Source organism: Arvicanthis niloticus, chromosome X, assembly GCF_011762505.2.
Source record: "Arvicanthis niloticus isolate mArvNil1 chromosome X, mArvNil1.pat.X, whole genome shotgun sequence".
In the NCBI taxonomy this organism is placed as follows: domain Eukaryota; kingdom Metazoa; phylum Chordata; class Mammalia; order Rodentia; family Muridae; genus Arvicanthis; species Arvicanthis niloticus.
This window is the reverse complement of record NC_047679.1, coordinates 54,565,042-54,585,637: the sequence shown is the minus strand read 5'-3', so window position 1 is coordinate 54,585,637 and position 20,596 is coordinate 54,565,042. Positions and strand designations below refer to the sequence as shown.

At 37.5% G+C, this 20,596-nt stretch overlaps 1 protein-coding gene across 1 annotated transcript in view; it reads left to right on the top strand.

The window, feature by feature from the left end:
* Positions 1-20,596, top strand: part of Tex11 (testis expressed 11) — a 245,179-nt gene that overhangs the window by 79,911 nt on the left and 144,672 nt on the right. The window contains exons 9-11 of the mRNA XM_034486384.2: positions 14,231-14,285; positions 16,407-16,502; positions 19,110-19,191. Of these exons, the coding sequence (XP_034342275.1) occupies positions 14,231-14,285; positions 16,407-16,502; positions 19,110-19,191 (233 nt within the window). The remainder of the gene's footprint in view (positions 1-14,230; positions 14,286-16,406; positions 16,503-19,109; positions 19,192-20,596) is intronic.

Below are 20,596 nucleotides of genomic sequence, written 5' to 3'. Positions count from 1 at the left end.
CCAGGATCATCTGACAGACCTAGTGATGCAGAATTATTAAGGGCTGATAACTCTGTCTTGGCAGATATAATCAATCGACTATTCTGCAAGTGTGTCCTTTTCTGGACAGTAATTTGTCTGTAGATGGAAAGAGGCAATTCTTGCCTAGTGGCTGTCTCACCACAATTGGAATAACTCCAAAGATGCTCAATTTCTTCTTAGAATCCAAGACAGGAAGCTGTCAGGAGCAGACAGGTCTCTAATCAAAATGAACATTAATACAGAAATGTTTGTAACATCAATTCTGTGGACTTCTGATGTTTTGAAAACCAACTATTCATGTAAGGTAATCTGGACTGTTGTCTGTTAACTCCTCTCAGCCATTTCTAAATAAAATATAGAAAACACCCTAACAATAAACTCAAAGCCATGAATTTGCTATAGGCCCTTAACTCACAGTCTAACCATCTCAAATCAGTTAAAAAAGTTAAAGAAGGACTGGGTCTAAGCCTTGTATTTCTAAATGTGTTATACAGGCACAATGCCTATGAGAGTAACAATATTCATCTCACTTTTATATCAATAAGAAGCATGTACCAATGAAAACCTTAAATTTGAAATCGAAGTAAATTTTGTACCATTTAAGAAATTATAACTTCATCTTAATAAACAATTGTACATATTTCTACCAGTAGGTTATAGCTATGCAATAAATCCTAGCTAATCCTCCCTGTTCCAACAAAACCACTACTTTTCCCTAGAAAGACAGCCCAATATTAACCACCTCAGTCCCCAAGCCCAGGGAATATCGGTGCCGACTCTTCATTAACTTCTTCAAGCTGAGTATGGGCATTGAGATATTAGAAGAGGGGCGGGGGGAGAGTAAATTGAGAAGCCTCTGATGCTGTCTTCACTGCATCCATTTGGAATTCCAGGACATCAGAGGTTCGAGCAGGTGTGCTCAGCTTGCCTGATGAGTAGATACACCAAGGCTATGTATTCAGCAATATACAATTCTCAAAACAAATTTTAGTATCAAGATAATTTTTTGTTTGAATTCTGGAATCTAGTTTTGTGGCAGCCTGCCTCAGTCATGTCTAACCTAAATAATTCTTGGAGTTTCTATGAGGGTGTGCTCCTACTACCATCCATTTTCGCCTCCCTGCTCTCAAATTCCCCAACACTAGGGAATCCAAACTTTCAGGCACCAAAGCCCTCCACTTCCACTGATGCTTAACCCCTTACCCTATCCCCCCTCCTCCAATTACTATGAGGGTGTGATCCCACCATCCTCTCATTCCCGCCTCCCTGTTCTTGAAATTCCCCAACACTTCCATTGATGCCTGGCAAGGCCACCCTCAACTACCTATATAGGTGGGGCCATGATTCCCTCCCTTTGTGTTTTTGGGCTGGAGATTTTAGAATGGCTACTCCAGCTTGTTTCTTAGGACCATTTGCTTGAAAAATTGTTTTCCAGCCTTTTACTCTAAGGTAGAGTCTGTCTTTGTCACTGAGGTGGGTTTCCTGTATGCAGCAAATGCTGGGTCCTGTTTATGTATCCAGTCAATTAGCCTGTCTTTTAATTGGGGAATTGAGTCCATTGATGTTAAGAGATATTGAACAGTGATTGTTGCTTCCTGTTATTTTTTTATTAGAGGTGAAGTTATCTTTTTCTGACTATCTTCTTTTGGATTTGTTGAAAGAGGGTTACTTTCTTGCTCTTTCTAGGGTATAATTTCCCCCCTTGTATTGGAGCTTTCCTGCTATTATACTTTGTAATGCTGGGTGTGTGGAAAGATATTGTGTAAATTTGGTTTTGTCGTGGAATATCTTGGTTTCTCCCTCTATGGTAATTGAGAGTTTTGCTAGGTATAGTAGCCTGGGCTGGCATTTGTGTTCTCTTAGGGTCTGTATGACATCTGTCCAGCATCTTCTAGCTTTTATAGTATCTGGTGAGAAGTCTGGTGTAATTCTAATAGGTCTGCCTTTATATGTTACTTGGCCTTTTTCCCTTACTGAATTTAATATTCTTTCTTTGTTTTGTGCACTTGGTGTTTTGATTATTATGTGACAGGAGGTATTTCTCTTCTGGTCTAGTCTATTTGGTGTTCTATAGGTTTCTTGTGTGTTTATGGGCATCTCATTCTTTAGATTAGGGAAGTTTTCTTCTATAATTTTGTTGAAGATATTTATTGGCCCTTTAAGTTGGGAATCGTCACTCTCATCTATACCTGTTATCCTTAGGTTTGGTCTCCTCATTGTGTCCTGGATTTCCTGGATATTTCGTGTTAAGAACTTTTTGCATTTTGCATTTTCTTTGACAGTTGTGTCAATATTTTCTATGGTATCTTCTGCACCTGAGATTCTCTCTTCTATCTATTTATTCTGTTGGTGATGCTTGTGTCTATGACTCCTGATTTCTTTCCTAGGTTTTCTATCTCCAGGGTAGTCTCCCTTTGTGATTTCTTGATTGTTTCTACTTCCATTTTTATGTCCTAGATGGTTTTGTTCAATTCCTTCACCTGTTTGGTTGTGTTCTCTTGTAATTCTTAAAGGGATTTTTGTGTTTCCTCTTTAAGGGCTTCTACCTGTTTACCTGTGTTCTCCTCAAATTCTCTGAGAGTGTTATTTATGTCCTTCTTAAAGTCTTCTATCATAACCATTAGAAGTGATTTTAAATCTGAATCTTGCTTTCCTAGTAATATGGGGGAATTCAGGATTTTCTAGTGTGAGAGAACTAGGTTCTAATGATGCCAAGTACCCTGGGTTGCTGATGCTTATATTCTTGCGCTTGCCTTTTGCCATCTTTATCTCCTTAGTGCTACCTGCCCTGTCCCTGACTGGAGCCTGTCTTTCCTATTATTTTGGTTGTATCAGAACTGTGTGGGGTGGATGTTACTACTGCGGTAAGAGCTGGGGCCCAAAATCTGCTCAGTGCTCAGGTACAGACAGGAAAGTACCAGTGCTTCTGGCCAGGAATGACTTCCTGGGTCCTAGTGGGTTCCAGTTACTCCCTGTGTGGGGCAGGTGTTGCTGTCTGCTTACCTAAGATACTGCCTGGGTTAGAGAGCACCTGGGAGCGCTGCTTCCTCTAGGTTCTTTGAGATTGGGGACAGAGCTGCCGCCCAAGATCTGCTCAGTGCTCTGGCCCAGAACGGAAGGACTGTCTTATACTTCTGATACCAGGATTTGGGAGGCTGAGGCAAGGGAACTGACATAAGTTTTCTTTATTTTTTATTTTTTATTGGATATTTTATTTATTTATAATACTGATGTCATCCTCTTTCCCCATTCCCCTTCCCTAGAACCCCCTATTCTATACTCCCTCTTCCTTTATACTTTTATGCCATTTTGATTACATGCATGTATTAAGGTCAGTTCTAGGTTGAGTGTCTAGCAATACATTAGATGCAAATAGTCGAGGAGCAAGCAATACAATAAGTACAAATAGTCAAAGGAAAAACAGAGCATAAAACCCAATTAAGTGAACATTCCTGTGATCACTGTTTCTAAAGTCTAAAGGTTTATCAGGATGACCAAAGCATCTGAGCCTACTATTCTATCCTAGCCCAAGGTCATTTACATGTCTGAGGCCTACTTCCTTGTTCTAGCCTAAAATTTAGATTCTTGTCTGAAATTGCCTCTTTGTTCTAGTCTAATATTTAGATTCCTGTCTGAGATTACTTCTCTGTTGTAGCCTAAGATTTAGATTCCTACCTGAAATTACTTCTTTGTTCTAGTCTAATGTCAGATTCCTGCCTGTAGCCTACTTCCTTGTCCTTGGCCAATGTCATATTCCTGCCAAGCAGCCCATTTCCTTGTCCTAGGCCCATGTGAGCTTCTTGCCAAGCTGCTCCAAAGGCTCTACACCTCTCCACCTTTTTTTATTTCATTAACAAGACTGAGCCTTTCTTAGGTCATTCTGAGAAGTATGCCTTCCTTATCTGTCATGGAATATGCATTATGAAAAGCAATGCACTTCTGTCTTAGGTTGGTAAGGCTCTGTGCAGAATCTTACCCCTGACATAAGTTTGAGGTAAGCTTGGGCTACATAATGAGTTCCATTCCATCACAGTTTTGGTACAGTATATGGCCTTTCTCAAACACTAGCTGAATGAATGAATGAATAAATGAATGAATGAATAATTTCACTTGTGGAAATTAAAAATGAGATGTCAAAGATTAAGATCATTTTATATAAAATTACTTTAAAGCAAAATACCAAGAATTATATTGCTGATTTAAAAATTTATAGTACTCAGGTTTAGTGAATCAAAATTATGTAGTTTCCATGATGGTTTTAAAAATAGCTACTATATGTACATTCTTTAAATTTGAGATGTTTTTATTTATCATTTCTTGTACTTTACTGTTGTTATATATGGTAGAAGGGCTGGATGCATGGCTTAATAGTAGAGAGCTTGCCATGCATGCCTAAGGCCCTAAGTTTGAGTTTCAGCATTACTGGAAAAAAAATGAAATGTATTCCACCAGAGATACTAGGGTCCTTATTATAAAAAGTAAGTAAAATACAAAATACAAATGTGTTGTATGCAAAAATTTAGTAGTTCACTAATATGGGTACAAATAAAATTTATGTAGTTTTAAGTGTTTATTAATGTTAATTTTTAAATTTTCTGTTTTTAACCAAGTTATTGAGAATTAATATATATTAAAGACACACACACACACACACACACACACACACACACACACACAGTGTGGTCTGGGAGAAATTGCAAATATGTCAGAAAAAAATCCTCCTAGTGGTCAACTGACTTTGACTCATCCTATTATTTTGTGCCACAATGTCTTAGCTTGAAAAAATAAGTACAATGTCAATTATATCATATGTGTGTAGTGAGGATTACATAAGTGGTCCAATAGTATTTTTACAAGTTAACTTTCTCCCCTAGTAGTGCCTTTCTAGTTTTCTGGCTCATTACTGGTACTCCACATTAAATACACAAATCTAAAGATTTGACTTCATGAAATTCTTAGGCAAATAGCTGGAACTAGAAAATACCTTCCTGAGTGAAGTAACCCAGTCACAAAAGAACATACATGGTATATATTCACTGATTAGTGAATATAAGCCCACATAACTCAGAATACCCAAGATACAATTCACAGACCACATGAAGTTCAAGAAGAAGGAAGACCAAGTGTGGGTGCTTCAGTCCTACTTAGAAGGAGTAACAAAATACTCAAGGGAGCAAATATGGAGACAAAGCATGGAACAGAGACTGGGGAAAGGCCATCCAGAGACATCCCCAAGTTGGGATCCATCCCATATACAGTCACAAAACCCAGATACTATTGTGGATGCCAAGAAGTGCAAGCTGACAGAAACCTGATATAGCTGTCTCCTGGGAGGCTCTGCCAGAGCCTGGCAAATACAGAGGTGGATGCTTGTAGCTAGCCATTGGACTAAGCATGGGGTCCCCAATGGAGGAGTTAGAGAAGGACTGAAGGAGCTGAAGGGGTTTGCAACCCCATAGGAAGAACAACACTATCAACCAACTAGATCCCTTAAAGCGCCCAGGGACTAAACAACCAACCAATGAGTAGACATGGAGGGACCCATGGCTCCAGCTGCATATGTAGCAGAGGATGGCCTTGTCTGGCATCAATGGGAGGAGGCCCTTGGTCCTGTGAAGGCTCGATGCCCCAGTGTAGGGAAATGAGGTGGGAGTGGGTGGGTAGATGAGGGAGCACCTTCATGGAAGCAGGAGGGGAAACTGGAAAAGGGGCTAACATTTGAAATGTAAATAAATAAAATAGTCAATAAAATGCAAATAAAAAATAATTTGATGCTGTGGGAGATATCATGCAGTGTTTGCCTTTCTGGGTTTATGTTAGCTCATTCAGTATAATTTGGAAAGGGATATAGTAGAACATAAGTTATATGAAGAGAGGAAGGGGAATAATGGTATGGAGGTTTTAGGTGGGGAAGAAGATGGGAGCATAGGACAGAGGAAGGGCTGGGATGGTGGCAAAATAACTGCTACTAAGGATGGTTGAAAAGTAAAAAACAGAGACCTAACAATTAATATGCATAAACACACACACACACACACACACACACACACACACACACATACAAAAGGAGAAAATGTGAAGTTTGGGAAGGAGATATGGGAGAAGGATCTGGAAAACTGTAAGGGGTGATTATGATCAAAGTATATTGTATGCATGTATGAATTCTCAAGAAAAAAATGGAAAATGTGTTGACAATATTAAAGATTTATGTATGTACTATGACAAATTCTTAAGTTTAAAAATAGCTATTTATAAACTGATTTTTAATAGAAAATGAAGCATATTAGCACCATCTAGTGGAAACAAATTGTGCAATAATTTAAACAGAATAGAATTTAATATACACATTAATTTAGAGGTAGAAGAAATCTTGTGAATTGTCTAGTTTTAGGAATTTAGAAACAGTTTTCTGTAGAGCTCTTGGGTCCTGCTGGGAAAGCACATTTTCCAAGTTATACTTTAAACTATTTTCTTACTTGGTATTTTCTTGTAAGATTTTTGAAAAATCTTTGCTTGCTTATAAAATGTTTGAAAATGAATGATCCAGACAACTTCAATTCTGCATAGATCAGGAAATAGAAATGTTCCCAGAGTAAGATATTTGTTCTGGGTGCACAGCTCAGGTATTAGAGCTTCAATTTTCTAGGGATAATCTTTCTCCAAGAGTCAATACTGTCTGTTCCTTCATTCCTGATTTTAATAATTCAAAACTTCCTGTTCATTTTCTTTTCAATAATGTTGACGGCTTTGCCCCACGTATTTGATCTTTTGAAAGCACCGGATTTTGGGTTTCTTAATTATCTTCATTGTTTTTCAGTTTTTATTTCATTTCTATGCTAATCTTCATTATTTCTTCTGTATTTACCTTAACCTTATGCTTCTCTTTCTCCCTTGTCCTTGGATAGGTTTTTTTTTAATGTTGATTTGATACCTCTATTCCTTTTAAGCACTGGGGTTTTTATCTATATGTTTTTCCTGAAGGCATTGCTGTAGCTGTATCCCATAAGTTTTGTTATTTTATGTTTATTTTCTAATCAACTCAAGGTATTTTTCTAATTTCTCTTCTAATTTTATTAATTGAACCACTGGTTTTTCATTTGTATATTGTTTAAGTTTTACTTTTACTAATTGACAAATTTTCCTTTTATAGTTAGTTGATCTTAAACATAATTTCATGCTGAAAATATATTTTATGTTTACAGTCTCTTAAATCTAATGTGATTTTGTGTAGCTGGCACATAATCTGTTCTGACTTACCTTCTATGTTCATTTAAGCAGAATGATGGTGGTCTGTGCTACAAATTGCTTTTTGAGTTTAATAAGTTTATAGTGCTGTTAAGTGTCCTGTATATGTTGTAAATTATACTTATTTCTATCCACTATTGAAAGAAGAGCATTGAAGATCTCAATTATTATTGAGTAATATACTTTTCCCTTCCCTTTTGTCAGATTTTCTTTCAGGTACTTTTGTGGCATGTACTTACTATAAAATATCTCTCCTTTGTTTTTGTTTCATTTTTTTAAAACATGGTGTCATGTAACACATGGTGGCTATTAAATATAAAGAAATTAAATAATACAATAAAACTATATAGTGAAGGGTAGCCTTGAACTCCTGATCTTTGTTTGAACTCCTGTCTCCTTCCACATTGAGGACTTCCCAAGTCAGATATGCTGGTTGATCAGTTCCAGTTTGAAGGCAATTGAGAAATATCATCATGTTTCCAGCAAAGAAAAAGCACTCTTCTCAGGGGGTTTCACCTCCCTGGGTTTGTTATAATTGTCTATTTGTATAATCAGTCTCTCTGGCAGCCAGCGTGTAGCATCTGCAGTTTAGGAATATAAGCAGAAAGAACCTCTTCCCCAGATAAGCACTGGATCTGACCCATTCCAGATTCCAGTTAATGGGTCTTTCCAAAGGACTGTTGCAAAATTCTTTTTGGTATCAGGATGTGTTGCGGCCCGAGCTGCCCCATGCTTGGGGGCCAGAAATGTTGAGAATTGCATTAACCCACGTTTGGGGGCCAAAATGTCTCGGACCATTCTGTCAATGTTGGAACCCACACTGCCAAAGCCTTGGGGGCTAAATTGTTAGAACCCTCCCTGCCCCAAGCTGCTCAGGTCTGTGGGTCGGGGTTCAGGAAGAGAGAGAGAGAGTGAGGACAGATTCGATGAATGGAGACCAGACAGAGTGTGATTCAATCCCGTTTATTCTTCAGTCTCTCTTCCTAGTCCAAGTCCCAAGTCTTGAGTTCCTAGTCCCTAGTTCATAGTTCCTAGTGCCTAGTGCCTCCAAGTTCCAAGCTTCTTTCCAAGCTCCCTTCCAAATGCCTAATACCTAATGCCTAATAATTCTTCAGAGTTCTCTAGTCCAAGTGTCTTCTTCCTCAATGCCTAATTCCTACTCCAAATTGTACTCTCTAACCTAATTCCTAGTTCCAAGTTGTACTCTAAGTTGTACTCTCTAACCTAATTCCTAGTTCCAAGTTGTACTGAACTCTCTGTCTGCCTCTCTCCTTTTATATGTCTCACTTCTAAGCCAGGTCTCTAAGTCACACCTTTAAGTCATGCCCTTAGGCCTTGTCTCTAAATCTGATCTCTAAGTCACGCCCTTAAATCTCAGCTTTAAATCACACCTTTAAGTCTCACACACCCATGGGAAGATCCTGGGTATCTAAAACAAGATGTTATCAGAGTGTGCTCAGCTGTTGTAGGCTAATGTAATCAAATCTCTTGTCAGGGTATATGGCTCAAGATGGCTACAAGGATGATAGCCACCTTCTGTCGGCTCCCCACAAGGATGCCAGAATCTATCTGCAGTGGATTTTCCTTCAGAATCCAAAGTTAAAAAATTTAAAATAAAGAGCATGTGATGACGGATATTTCTGGGGGATCCCTTGGTAGGATACCATTCCCCCTTTTAAATTTTTTTCTGGACCTACATTCACTAGCCCAATGCCTTCCACATTTGCAAAGTGGGCAGAGCCCAGGCTGTTTTCTGGGCTGTCTCTGGGTTAACTCATTTTCTGCCTTGCAATCTCTTGCAAAGTGTCTAGGCTTGCCACATTTAAAACAGACCCTTTGGTTTCTACTAGCCAAAAAATTTCTTACTGATTGTCCTTGCATGGCAGCCGCTATAGCTAAGCCCTATTGGTAGGAGGGACCTATGTCAGAACAGAGTCTGATATACCCTGTAAGGTCTGTCTTTTTCCTGTAGGGTCTAATGGCCGCTTGGCAAGCAGGATTGGCACTTTCATATGCAAGCTGTTTCACATAATCTACACCTGCCTCTGCATTACCAAAAATCCTCCTTGCTGTTGTCATTAATCGATGAACAAAATCAGAAAATTGTTTATCAGGTCCTTGTCTGACTGCTGATAAGGATGTACCAGAGTCTCCCTTTACCAGGAGTTTATGCCAAGCCTTCATGGCTGTGTTTTGAATTTGAGCAAATAAGCCTGAATCATATTGCATCTGGTATCACTAGAAGCAAATTGCCCTCCTACTAAGGCATCAAAGGACCAACCATTGCCTGCCTGAATGTTTCTCCTAGCTGTTTCTTTACAATTCTCATGATACTCTGATTTCCAAATAAGATAGTCACCACTGCTAAGAACTGCTCTCACTAACATTTTCCAATCACCAGGAGTCAGCCACTCCTCTGTGGCAGACTCTAAAATTGCAAGAGTAAAGTGAGCAGTAGCACCATATTGTGATACTGCATTTTTTAATTCTTTAATAATTTGAAAATTAAACCTTGTGTGATGTCTCCAAGCAACCCCTTGATCGTCTCTGGTCTCTGACACAGAGAAAGCCTGAGTGTCTCCCTTCTCTGGATGATCTGTGGCTAATCTTAAGCTAGGTGATAGGGACTGCCTTTGGACTCCGGGTTGAGGAACGCAAGGAGCTGGGGGATTTTCGCATTTTACCTCTTGAGACATCTTCCCTGTCTTTAATTTTTGTAGCTGATTAATTAAGTCCTGATACTCTTTTTGTAACTCTATTTGTTGTTTAAGAACAGATATTTTTCCTGTAACTCCCTTATGGGCTCTGTAACCACCATGTCCATTGGGGGAGCACTTGGAGGTGGAGGCGCATAGGGAGGGGGTCTTCAGGAAGAGGGCCATTCAGGGTCATAATGTTCGGCTGCCTCTTCCTCTAAGTTAGCACAATCTGGCTCTGACAAATCGTCATCAACCTTTGGTTGTATTTTAGATCCTAATTTCGGATAAATATGTTTCTTTTTATTTTGAACATGAAAGATAGCATTCAAACAACGAAACAAAAGCAGACAATTAACACATGTGAGCAGCGAACAGCAAAATAAAAACAGAGAGTTGAGTTCAGGCTGACTTATTTCTTGCCCTATTTTCATTAACATGACTTACCATTCTCAACGTGCAGATTCCCACGGTGATCACCATTGTTTCACTTCTGAATTTTCAGCAGATCTTTCTTCCAGTAATGTCCCTCACTAGGTCTCTCATTCTTGCTGTCCTATGTTGGGTGCCAAAAATGTTGAGACCCAAATTGCCCCACGCTTGGAGGCCAAAATGTCGTGGACTGCTCTGTCAGTGTTGGAACCCACACTGCCAAAAGCTTTGGGGGCTAAGTTGTTAGAGCCCAAACTGTCCCAATCTGCTCTGCTCTTCTGGTTGGGGTTCAGCAAGAGAGAGAGAGTGAGGATGGACTGAAGAATGGAGACCAGACAGAGCGTGATTCAATCCTGTTTGTTCTTCAGTCTCTCTTCTTCTCTCCAAGTGCTAAGTCTTGAGTTCCTAGTCCCTAGTTCCTAGTCCCTAGTGCCTCCAAGTTTCAAGCTTCTTTCCAAGCTCCCTTCCAAGTGTCTAATACTTAATAATAATTTCTTCTGTCTGCCTCTCACCTTTTATATGTCTCACTTCTAAGCCACGCTTCTAAGTCATATCCTTAAGTCACGCCCTTAGGTCTTATCTCTAAATCACACCTTAAGTCATGCCCTTAAGTCTCGGCTCTAAATCACACCTTTTAAGTCTCACACACCCAAGGGAAGATCCTGGGTATCTAAAACAAGATATTATCAGAGTGTGCTCAGTGGTTGTAGGCTGTTGTAATTAAGTCTCTTGTCAGGGTATATGGCTCAAGATGGCTGCACGGATGATAGCCGCCTTCTGTCGGCTCCCCACACTTTGTACTTACTCATTTCTTTTCCTTACTTCCCTACCCCATTTTCTGTGATGGTTAGTGTTAATTTTTTTACTTGATAAGAACTATAGTTTTAAGGAGATGGGCCTCTAATCATGCCTGTACATTAATTTAGGTAGAAAGACCCATCTTTGTTTTGGGTGGGACTGCTCTCTGGGCCAGGAATTCTGGTCCAATTAAACAGGGAAAGCAATCTGAAGATTAATATGCTTTAATTCCTCTGTCTTTAACCTCCAGTGCAGCTTTTTAAAAAAAAAAAAAACAATTTTTACTTATATTTTATGTGAATTTGTGTTTTGCTTGTATTTATGTCAGTGTCTTGTGGATGCTAGGAATTGAACCTGGGTCCTCACAAATGCTGAGCCATCTCTCCAGCCCCAGAGACTTTTTATTTGCATTTTTACATCTCTTTTAAAAGTCTAAGAGTTTTTTATTCTACATATATGTTCATTTTGATCATAATGGTTCATGTTGCTCACTGAGGTTTTCAGTACAATGAAACCAGACTGGGATAGGAGCAAACTTTTTTTCTGCCATGTATCTAGGGCACATCACATCTAGAGCTGATCATTCCACCATTGGTGAAGCTGCCTGTGAAGTTCACAGTAATTTTCTCAGTCTTGTGATCATCAGTGACTTCAAATTCACTGGTATAACCATATTTTATCATTACACTCTTGAGAGCTGTCTTAGTGTTCTAAGAGATACCATGGTCACTGTAACTCTTATGAAAGAAAGCATTTAATTGGGGTTTGCTTACAATTTCAGATGTTTAGTCTATTGTCATCATGGCAGGGTGCATGGTGGCATGTAGGCAGACAAGATTTTAGAGAAGAACCTGAGAGTTTTACCTCCTATTCTGCAGGCAGCAGGAGGTAAAAAACCACTAGGCCTGGTTTGAGCTTCTGAAACCTCAAAGTTCACCCTGCCAGAATGACAGTACCTTCAACAGGCCACACCTACCCCAACAAGGCTACACCTCTTAATCCCTTCAAAGTAGTGCCACCAAGCTGAAGAGGAAAACAATGGGGAAAAAGGCCTTGTCACACAAATATGCCACACAGGGGATTAATATCTAGAATGTATAAAGAAATGCAAAAATTAAACATCAAAAATTAAAATTTAAAAATGGGCTAATGAACTGAACAAGCATACATGATGGAGTTTTATTTAGCCATAAAGGAAAATGAAATGACAGTTGCAGGAAAATAGATGTAAGTAGAGATTGTCATGTTAAGTGAAACAACATAGACTCAAGATGACAAATGTCACAGTGGACCTCTAAGGGTGTGTGTGACTGCACATGTGTGTGTAGAATATGAAATAGGGATGAAAGGAGGATGATTTCAGAAAGTGAAAAGGATGGGGGAGGGGAGAGAAAGTAAGGGGAGGATTTAGGAGAGTGAATATGGTCAGAGCATATGGTATGGATGACTGGAAATATATTTGTAAAATCTATTACTATGTTTAATCATATGTGCTAATAAAAGTTTGAACATACAAAGTTTAAAGAAAAAAATTTTCAAAATAAATACAAAGGTCCAATAAATACCCGAAAATGTGTTTGACATCTCTAACCATGAGAGAAATTCAAATTAAAATTGCTTGAAAGTGTATCTCATTTTATCCTAGTTAGTCTGGTGATCATAAAGAAAGATGTAACATAAATCAAATTAAATCAAAAGGACTGGTGGCAAGCAAGATAGCTTAATTGGTAAAAGTGCTTTCCTTAAAAAGCCTCATGACTTGAATTTGATCCCCAAAATACATGGTGGAAGGATAGACTCAACTCTACAAAGTTAACCTTTGACCTTCACATAAACTGTGTCATGTACACATCTTCAAATACAATACTTACTTACATATACACAATAAGAATGATTTCTAAAGACAACAAATGCTAGCAATGTTGTGACGAAAGAGGAATCTTTATACATTATTGGTGAGAATGTAAACACACACAGCCACTTTTGAAATCAGTCTTAAAGTTCCTAAAAAAATAAAAAATTGAAACTATTACACAATTCAGCTAGTCCACTCAGGGCTGTACCTGAAGAATTCTAAATTAACTTCCTGTGAAGATACATACACATCCATACTTACAATAGCATTAATTTCAATAGCTAAGAAACTAATCTCAATGCCCTCCAAGAGATGAATGGATAAAAAAAAATTAAGGTACATAAACACAATGGAATTTTAGTTTGTCAAAAAGAAAAAAACATAAATCCATAGTATTTGTAGGAATATGCATGGAGCTGGAGGTCACTATTATGCTAAATAAATGAGACTCAGAAACCTCATGTTCTCTGTCATACACAAAGTCTAGATTTAAATTTGTGTATGTGTATGCATGTATACATGTATGGGAGTGAGTGAAAATAAAAAGAGACCAGTGAGAGAAGAGGGGCAGGGGAAGGTTGAAAAAGAAATGGTAATGTAATTCCTTAACATGATAGTAGTAAGGAGGACTCTCTGGGGAGGAAAGGGGCCAGCAAGAAAGGTATAGGAGAGTTGTCTCAGTTTCTTTTCCTGTCACTGTGATTAAAACACTGACAAAAGCAACTTCAGGTAGTTTATCTGGCTTTCTGTTTAGAAGTACTATCAATCATGGGTGGGAGAATGAAAGTAGCAGGAACTTGAAGCAATTGGAAACACTACATTCACAGTCAAGAAACAAACAAAGGGATGCTTTTTTCTACCATCTTTCTAGGCCGTCACCCTTATGCATATGAATGTCATAGCCTATGCTTTTATGGTGGTTTGAATGGCCCCCATAGGCACATATATTTGAATGCTTAGTCATCAGGGAGTGGCACTACTTTGAAGGAATTAAGCATTCAAATATATGTGCCTTTATTTCGTAGGGATTTTGGGGATCAAATTCAAGTCAAGAAAAGCACTTTTAACCACTTAATCTATCTTGTCACCAGTCCTTTTGGTTTAATTTGATTTATCTTCTTAGCAATATATAATGCTTAGTGTGAATGTATACTTACACACATTTTTCTTTTTTAATGGCTAGCCAAAGCTATGAAATTGGGAAGATGGATAATAATTCTGTTGAACCACAAATGCTGGTAAGTATCATTTAATATTAGAAAAGTAGAATGATGAAATACAGTTTATACTGTTGTAAAGTTATGTTAGTTGACCCCTTATTAGTGAATAGATTATTGGGCATATTATTTAACATTTTAGTGCATTTATTTCCATAAAATATGTATAGCAATATAATTTACCCCATAAGTTCATAATCTACTTGTGAATTAACACACACACACACACACACACACACACACACACACACACAATTTTGGATGGTGTTTTACTTTGTAAATCATAGCTTTTATTACTGCATAGTTTAAAGTTTAATGTTTTCCTTAAATCACCAAGATAGAAGATTTCATAGCTTTTCCAAAAAGCACCACCAACTAGGAACCAAGTGTTCAAATATGTGAGCTTACAAGGACAAGTTTTTATTTTAAAATTTATTTATACAATATATTCTGATCATGGTTCCCCTCCCTCAACTCCTTCCAGATTCCTCCAAACTCCATATCCTTCCCTCACCCCTCATAGGCAAACAAATGTCAAATAAACTTTTGAAAAGAACATGCATACATAAAAATAGCAAGAGAAAACACCAAAATGCACATTTTTGCATGTACACACACACACTAACAACACCCCCCCAAAAAACCCCACAAAACTGGAAATGTAGTATACAAGCAAAAGACCAGTACAATATACAATGCCCAAAGCATTGAGGCAAAAAGTTTACAAATGTATTGAGTTCATTTTGTGTTAACTATCTATTGCTTGTATTGCTTGTAATAGGACCTACCCTGAAATTGGTTAATATCCCCAGTGAGACTCCATTAATAAAACTAATTTTCCTTTGCAAGTGGGTGTCAGTTGCAAATAGCATCTTGGTTATGGGTGAGAGCCCATGAAAACTTCCCCATCTCAGTATTGGGACTCTGTCCAGCTTGAACCTGTGCAGGCCCTGTGCATGCTGTCACAGTCTCTGTGAGTCCATATATGCATCAGTCCTGTTGTATCTAGAAGAAGTTTCCTTGGAGTCATTTATCTGCTCTGCCTGTTCCTCATAGCTCCCTGAACCCTGAGAAGGGTTTTGATGAAGACATCATTTAGAACTGAGTGTTTCGAGGTCTCTTGCTCTCTGCATGTGGTCCAGTTTGGGGTCTCTCTGTTAGCTGGCATCTACTGAAAGAGGAAGCTTCTCTGATAATGGCTGATCTGATAGGCACTGATCTATGGGTATAGCAGAATGTCATTGAGTCATTTTTATTGCTATGTTCCTTAGCACAATAATAGTACTTTAGTTTACCCTAAGCCCGTGGCCTATCTAGTGTCAAGTTCCTGGCCACCTGAAGAGTATCAGGCTTCAGTTACATCTTGTGAAGTGAGCATTTAAATTTGATCAGATAGTAGTTGGTTACTCCAGCAGTGTTTGTGTCACTATTGCACCTGCCTATCTTGCAGGCAGACTCACCACTGTAGATTGAAGAGTTTATACCTGGCTTGGTGTTTTCCTTTCTTCTCTGGTAGCATACATACAGGGTACTTTCCAGTACCATGAATGGTAGTTATTAGGGGTGAAGGCTCTAGGTAAGCACCTGCTTGTCTTTTCCATGTTCAATGACTTGTGTAGATAATATCTTTAATAATAGGGCCTTATATCATCAGTCAGTGGATAACAGCCTTGACAATAAGCCTTGGCAATAGCCTATGTTGTTTGGGGTGGTTTCTATGTGGTCCCTTTGGCTAACAACTCAACTAGATGTAATCCACTCCTGGCATAGGGGACGTTTTTTAAGATGCTACATTTGGGTATGGAAGTTAACTGGTTAATTTTAGTATTTAATAAAATGTGACTATAAATATAAGTGATAGAATTATTGCATGCCATAGCATAAGAGGAATTTTAAATATTTGTATCCACTAGGATAGCAAATGTAACAAGGTATCTATCAAACAGTTCTCCTTTCATCTCACCTACTACAACCACTATTGTATTTTCTGTCTTCATGAATTTAACTAGTCTAGGTAACATATACAAGCTATTAAAAAGATAATTTACATTCTAGATGTTACCATCATTGTGCAAATGCTATCCAGCTGTTGTGTTGTAGTTTGTTCCTTAGCTAGAAGCTTTTATCTGTTGTTTATTACAGGCTAAAGCTCTGCGGTTACTAGCCACTATTTATTTGAATTGTGATGATGAAGCATATTATAACAAGGCCCTCATTGCTATACTCATTGCAAACAAGGTATGAGACTTTTACTTTTTAATATTGACTTAAAATTTTCACAAGTTTTAATTCATAATTTGAAATCCAGTTTAGACATTCACTTTAGTATGCCTCTTTAGAAAACGCAACAGACTGTTACACTCTTTCTAGTACATAAAGGTAAAATAAAATGTTTTAAGTAAGTTTACAATTTTGTTTTGAGCTGTATTCATAGCTGTCCTCAGGTGCATGTGCATTATCTGTACCCCATCCAGTATAGGTTGGGCAAGATAATCAACCTAAGAAGAGGAAAAGTTTAATGAGTTGAATCGGTGGAGTAGTTTTCATCTGTGGGCACTTAGCCTGTTGCTTTTGGGCATGTGACCAGGTAGTACATCATAGTGGAAGCATGTGATAGAGGAGACCTATTCACCTAATAGCACCTGGGAAGCTAAAGAAGGGAGGAGAGGAGGAATGAGGGAGAAGAAGAAGAGAGACAGAGCATGTGTTAGAGGTACCAAAGAGCTAGTATATCCTTTAGTAGTATTGCTTTCCCCACTTTCCTCTTAAAGGTTCATCACCTCCAGATAGCCCTAGCCCTATAGGCTGGAAAACATTCTAACACATGGGCTTTTGTTTGACATTTTAGATCCAAATTATAGCACTAGAAACTATACATACATACTTTATATACTTGGTTGTGGGTATGTATATGTACCTGGTATATGCCACACTAGAAAACTGTTTACACTATTTTTTAAGTTGTGGGAAATCAGAGATTGTGACTATATGATGTCTCAAGTTAGACTGAGCTTTAAAGGTAGCAGAGTAGAAAGATTCAGCACTAGAAATCTAAACACAGTAATAAATCAGAGTTAAAGCTGACTATTTTAGATTATTCTCTGTATTTGTATCACACACACACACACACACACACACACACACACACACACCCTGCCATCGGTGTTTGCTTTCTTTAATTTTCATTCTTATCATATAATGACTAGCTATAAGTAGTTACAGAGTATGTATCCAGTGTTTATTTAGAAGCTGATTGTCATTGCAGAGGGAAGAGTTCTGGTCGATGTACCCAGGCCACACTTTTAAATAGCGTCCACTCTCTACAGTTGCCTTAGGGATAGCTAACAATAACTTGGAAATATAACTTAGGCAACATTGTTATTAGTGGTAGACATAAAAGCTATGTCCTAAATTACTGTTCAGAAAAGGACACACTTGCAGAATAGTCGACTGATTATATCTGCCTAGACAGAGTAATCAGCCCTTAATAATTCTGCAGCACTAAGGTCTGTCAGATGATCCTGGGCCAGAAGGCAGAAGAACAGATGCTCCAACGTTTTGAAGTAGAGCGAGTGTCCAGGTGTTCAGAGGTCTCTATAAATTGGCTAAGTTTTAGAAGCTATGCTTTGTGCTTCCCACAATTATAGTTAACTCAGTCATTCTGGATTTCTGACGGGGTTGAAAACTTATAGCTATTTACCTTGAGAGAAAAGATTTGAGTGGATGGTCGTCAGCTGACATTCATCCTAAAGCCAAGGAAAAAGCCAGGTTCAGAACTAAGTGTTTTAGTTAGGATAGATGACAGAGGTGCTGGTTAGTCAACAAAAGGATGGACTGGGTATTAGGACTATCTTGTACCTCACTGGTACAAATTGGCATAATTATGCTCTAATTGTATTTTGAGAGAAAAGTTTCCTTTTAACAGGAAGGGTGATGTATAGGAGGAGCTAAGGTGGGAGGAGTACTGAGAGGAAGAAAAGGAGTAAGAAGAGGAGAAGAAGAAGGAGAGGAGAAGCTAGGTGATGAAAGAGAGATAGAGGGGGGAGACAGGGAGGCAGATGTTCATGTATGTCCACCAGTCAAAGATAGTTGATATATCTAGGTTGGGTAGTGGGTTACACCTCTGATTGAACAATACCAAACTTATAAAGCCTATGATTAACATTTTTTAAAAAAATGTATAAATGCAAAAAGGAAAAGGGGGCATGGGATAGGGGTTTTCTAAGGGGGGGGGAATGGGAAAAGGGGATGGCATCTGAAGTGTAAATAAAAGAGCTAATAAAAAAAAAGCTATGTCCTATAAAAATGATAATAATTGTTGTGTTTTTTTCTAACATTGTTTCAAAAGGATGCTTATTAAAATATACATACAAGTAACAGTATACACTTGCATATATATTTATATAACAACAATTAATGAAGAAAGAAGCGATAAATTTTAAAGAAAGCAAGGAAGTGTATGTAAGGTGGTTTTGGAATGAGGAAAGGAAAGGGAGATATTTTGTAGAAAATAAATCTAACAGATGTTTAAGGTTTTTCTTATAATATAGTGTGAAATTTGCCACTTAAATAGTTAGTTACATTGCCATTAAATGTTTGCCGGTCCATGGAAATGTTTTGCATGCTCCTTTCCTTGTATTATTTTATTGAGATTGAACAAAGTGTCAGAAAGTATCCTTGGGGATAGAACAGATATTATTATATGATTTATATGATGTTTTATAATTTCAATTTCCTTTGATTCTGAGTCATCATGCAAAGGTTGAACAAAACAGGCAATTACTTGAAAATTGGATTTTACATTCCAGAGTTATAATATCATTGTGATTTCTTTGTTTACAATAGGAACATTTAGATCCAGCTGGGCTTTTCTTAAAGATGAGGATCCTCATAAAAGGCGAAGCGTGTACTGAAGAGCTCCTTGAAGGTATAACTTCTCTGTGGAAAGAGCAGACAATTTTGAAATAGCAGTACAAAGTAATTTTGTAATTTACTAACAATAGGTATAATTTAGTGGTAGTTGAGGAGAAAACTGATAAATAGAAAAGGAATTATTAACTAGGAAGAAAGAAAGAAGAATAGGAGTGAAATGAAAAGGTGCTTATAAAAAGAAACTGAATCAAAGCAATCAGCTTCTTTTAGCTTTGCAGAGAATTACAGCTGCTCAACCTTTATGAAATGTTCTATGACCACGAACAAAGGATTCTTGTTTTGGAGGGGTAGTGGGGAAAGGATGGCTAGTTTATTGAGGGACTAAGAGATGGGCATGGGGGTTGACGAAGTACCACAGAGAACAATTAGATCTGTGTTCTTGGCTGAGATTCTTGGCCTCCTACACAGTGGCCAAAAGAGAAAAACTATCCATTGAATGAAACTGTTTAATGATGCGCTTTTAAATAATTACTTGTATAAACATTGTTATCTTTTTCAATTATTAAGGGTGCAGAATATACAAAGAAATAAATATACAGATATATAGCTGTGTGTCATTTGGCAAGTACCTTAATTTTTATGTTTCAGTTTATTTTAAAAAGCTATATAATAATTAATAATAATAAAAATCTCATGTTGTTTGAAAATCCTATGAGAAAATGTATGTAAAGCATTTATGACATATATCCTTGAATTTAGTAAGTGGCTGAAGATGGACTTGAACTTCTGATTCTCTTGATTCCATTTCCCAAATTTGGGGGTTATATTATAGATCTACCCTGACTGGATATTTTAGTCATCTTTAAGAATTATTATTTTAATTATTAATTTAATTATTATTTTATCTTTAAGAGTTATTTGTACTATGTAAAATTATGTGTTAATATAATTATTGGTTATATAATAAATTATTCTTAAATAATTAGGACAGTAATCAAATTTGGAAGTAGTCCTAAGTTTTGTGCAAATTTAATATTGCTGAATTTTTCTGTAAGCTCTAGAAATTTAATGACTCAAAATCCCTCAGAAACTGAAATGTAGAGAGGACTCTATATCACCTTCACATACACAGCCTGAAAACTGTCATGAACCAGGATGACAACCCCACTCTCCTTTCATTAGAAAGCTAAGGAAGTTAATAGACTTACTTGAACTAACACTATATATAAAATTAAGATATATTATTGAATTACCAAGTTTGAAGTTGATTAGTTTTGGATTAGAATTCCTCATCACAATGTTTATCTAAATGCATTATCAGAAACAGAGATTAGTTATTTTTCTGAAGTTGTTATAAATTATGAGACTTCCATAAATTTAAGGCTTTCTATTAGAATAACAACCATTTTATTCTATTATGTTGAGAAAATAATTTTATAATGTATTCAATTTTGCAGTGC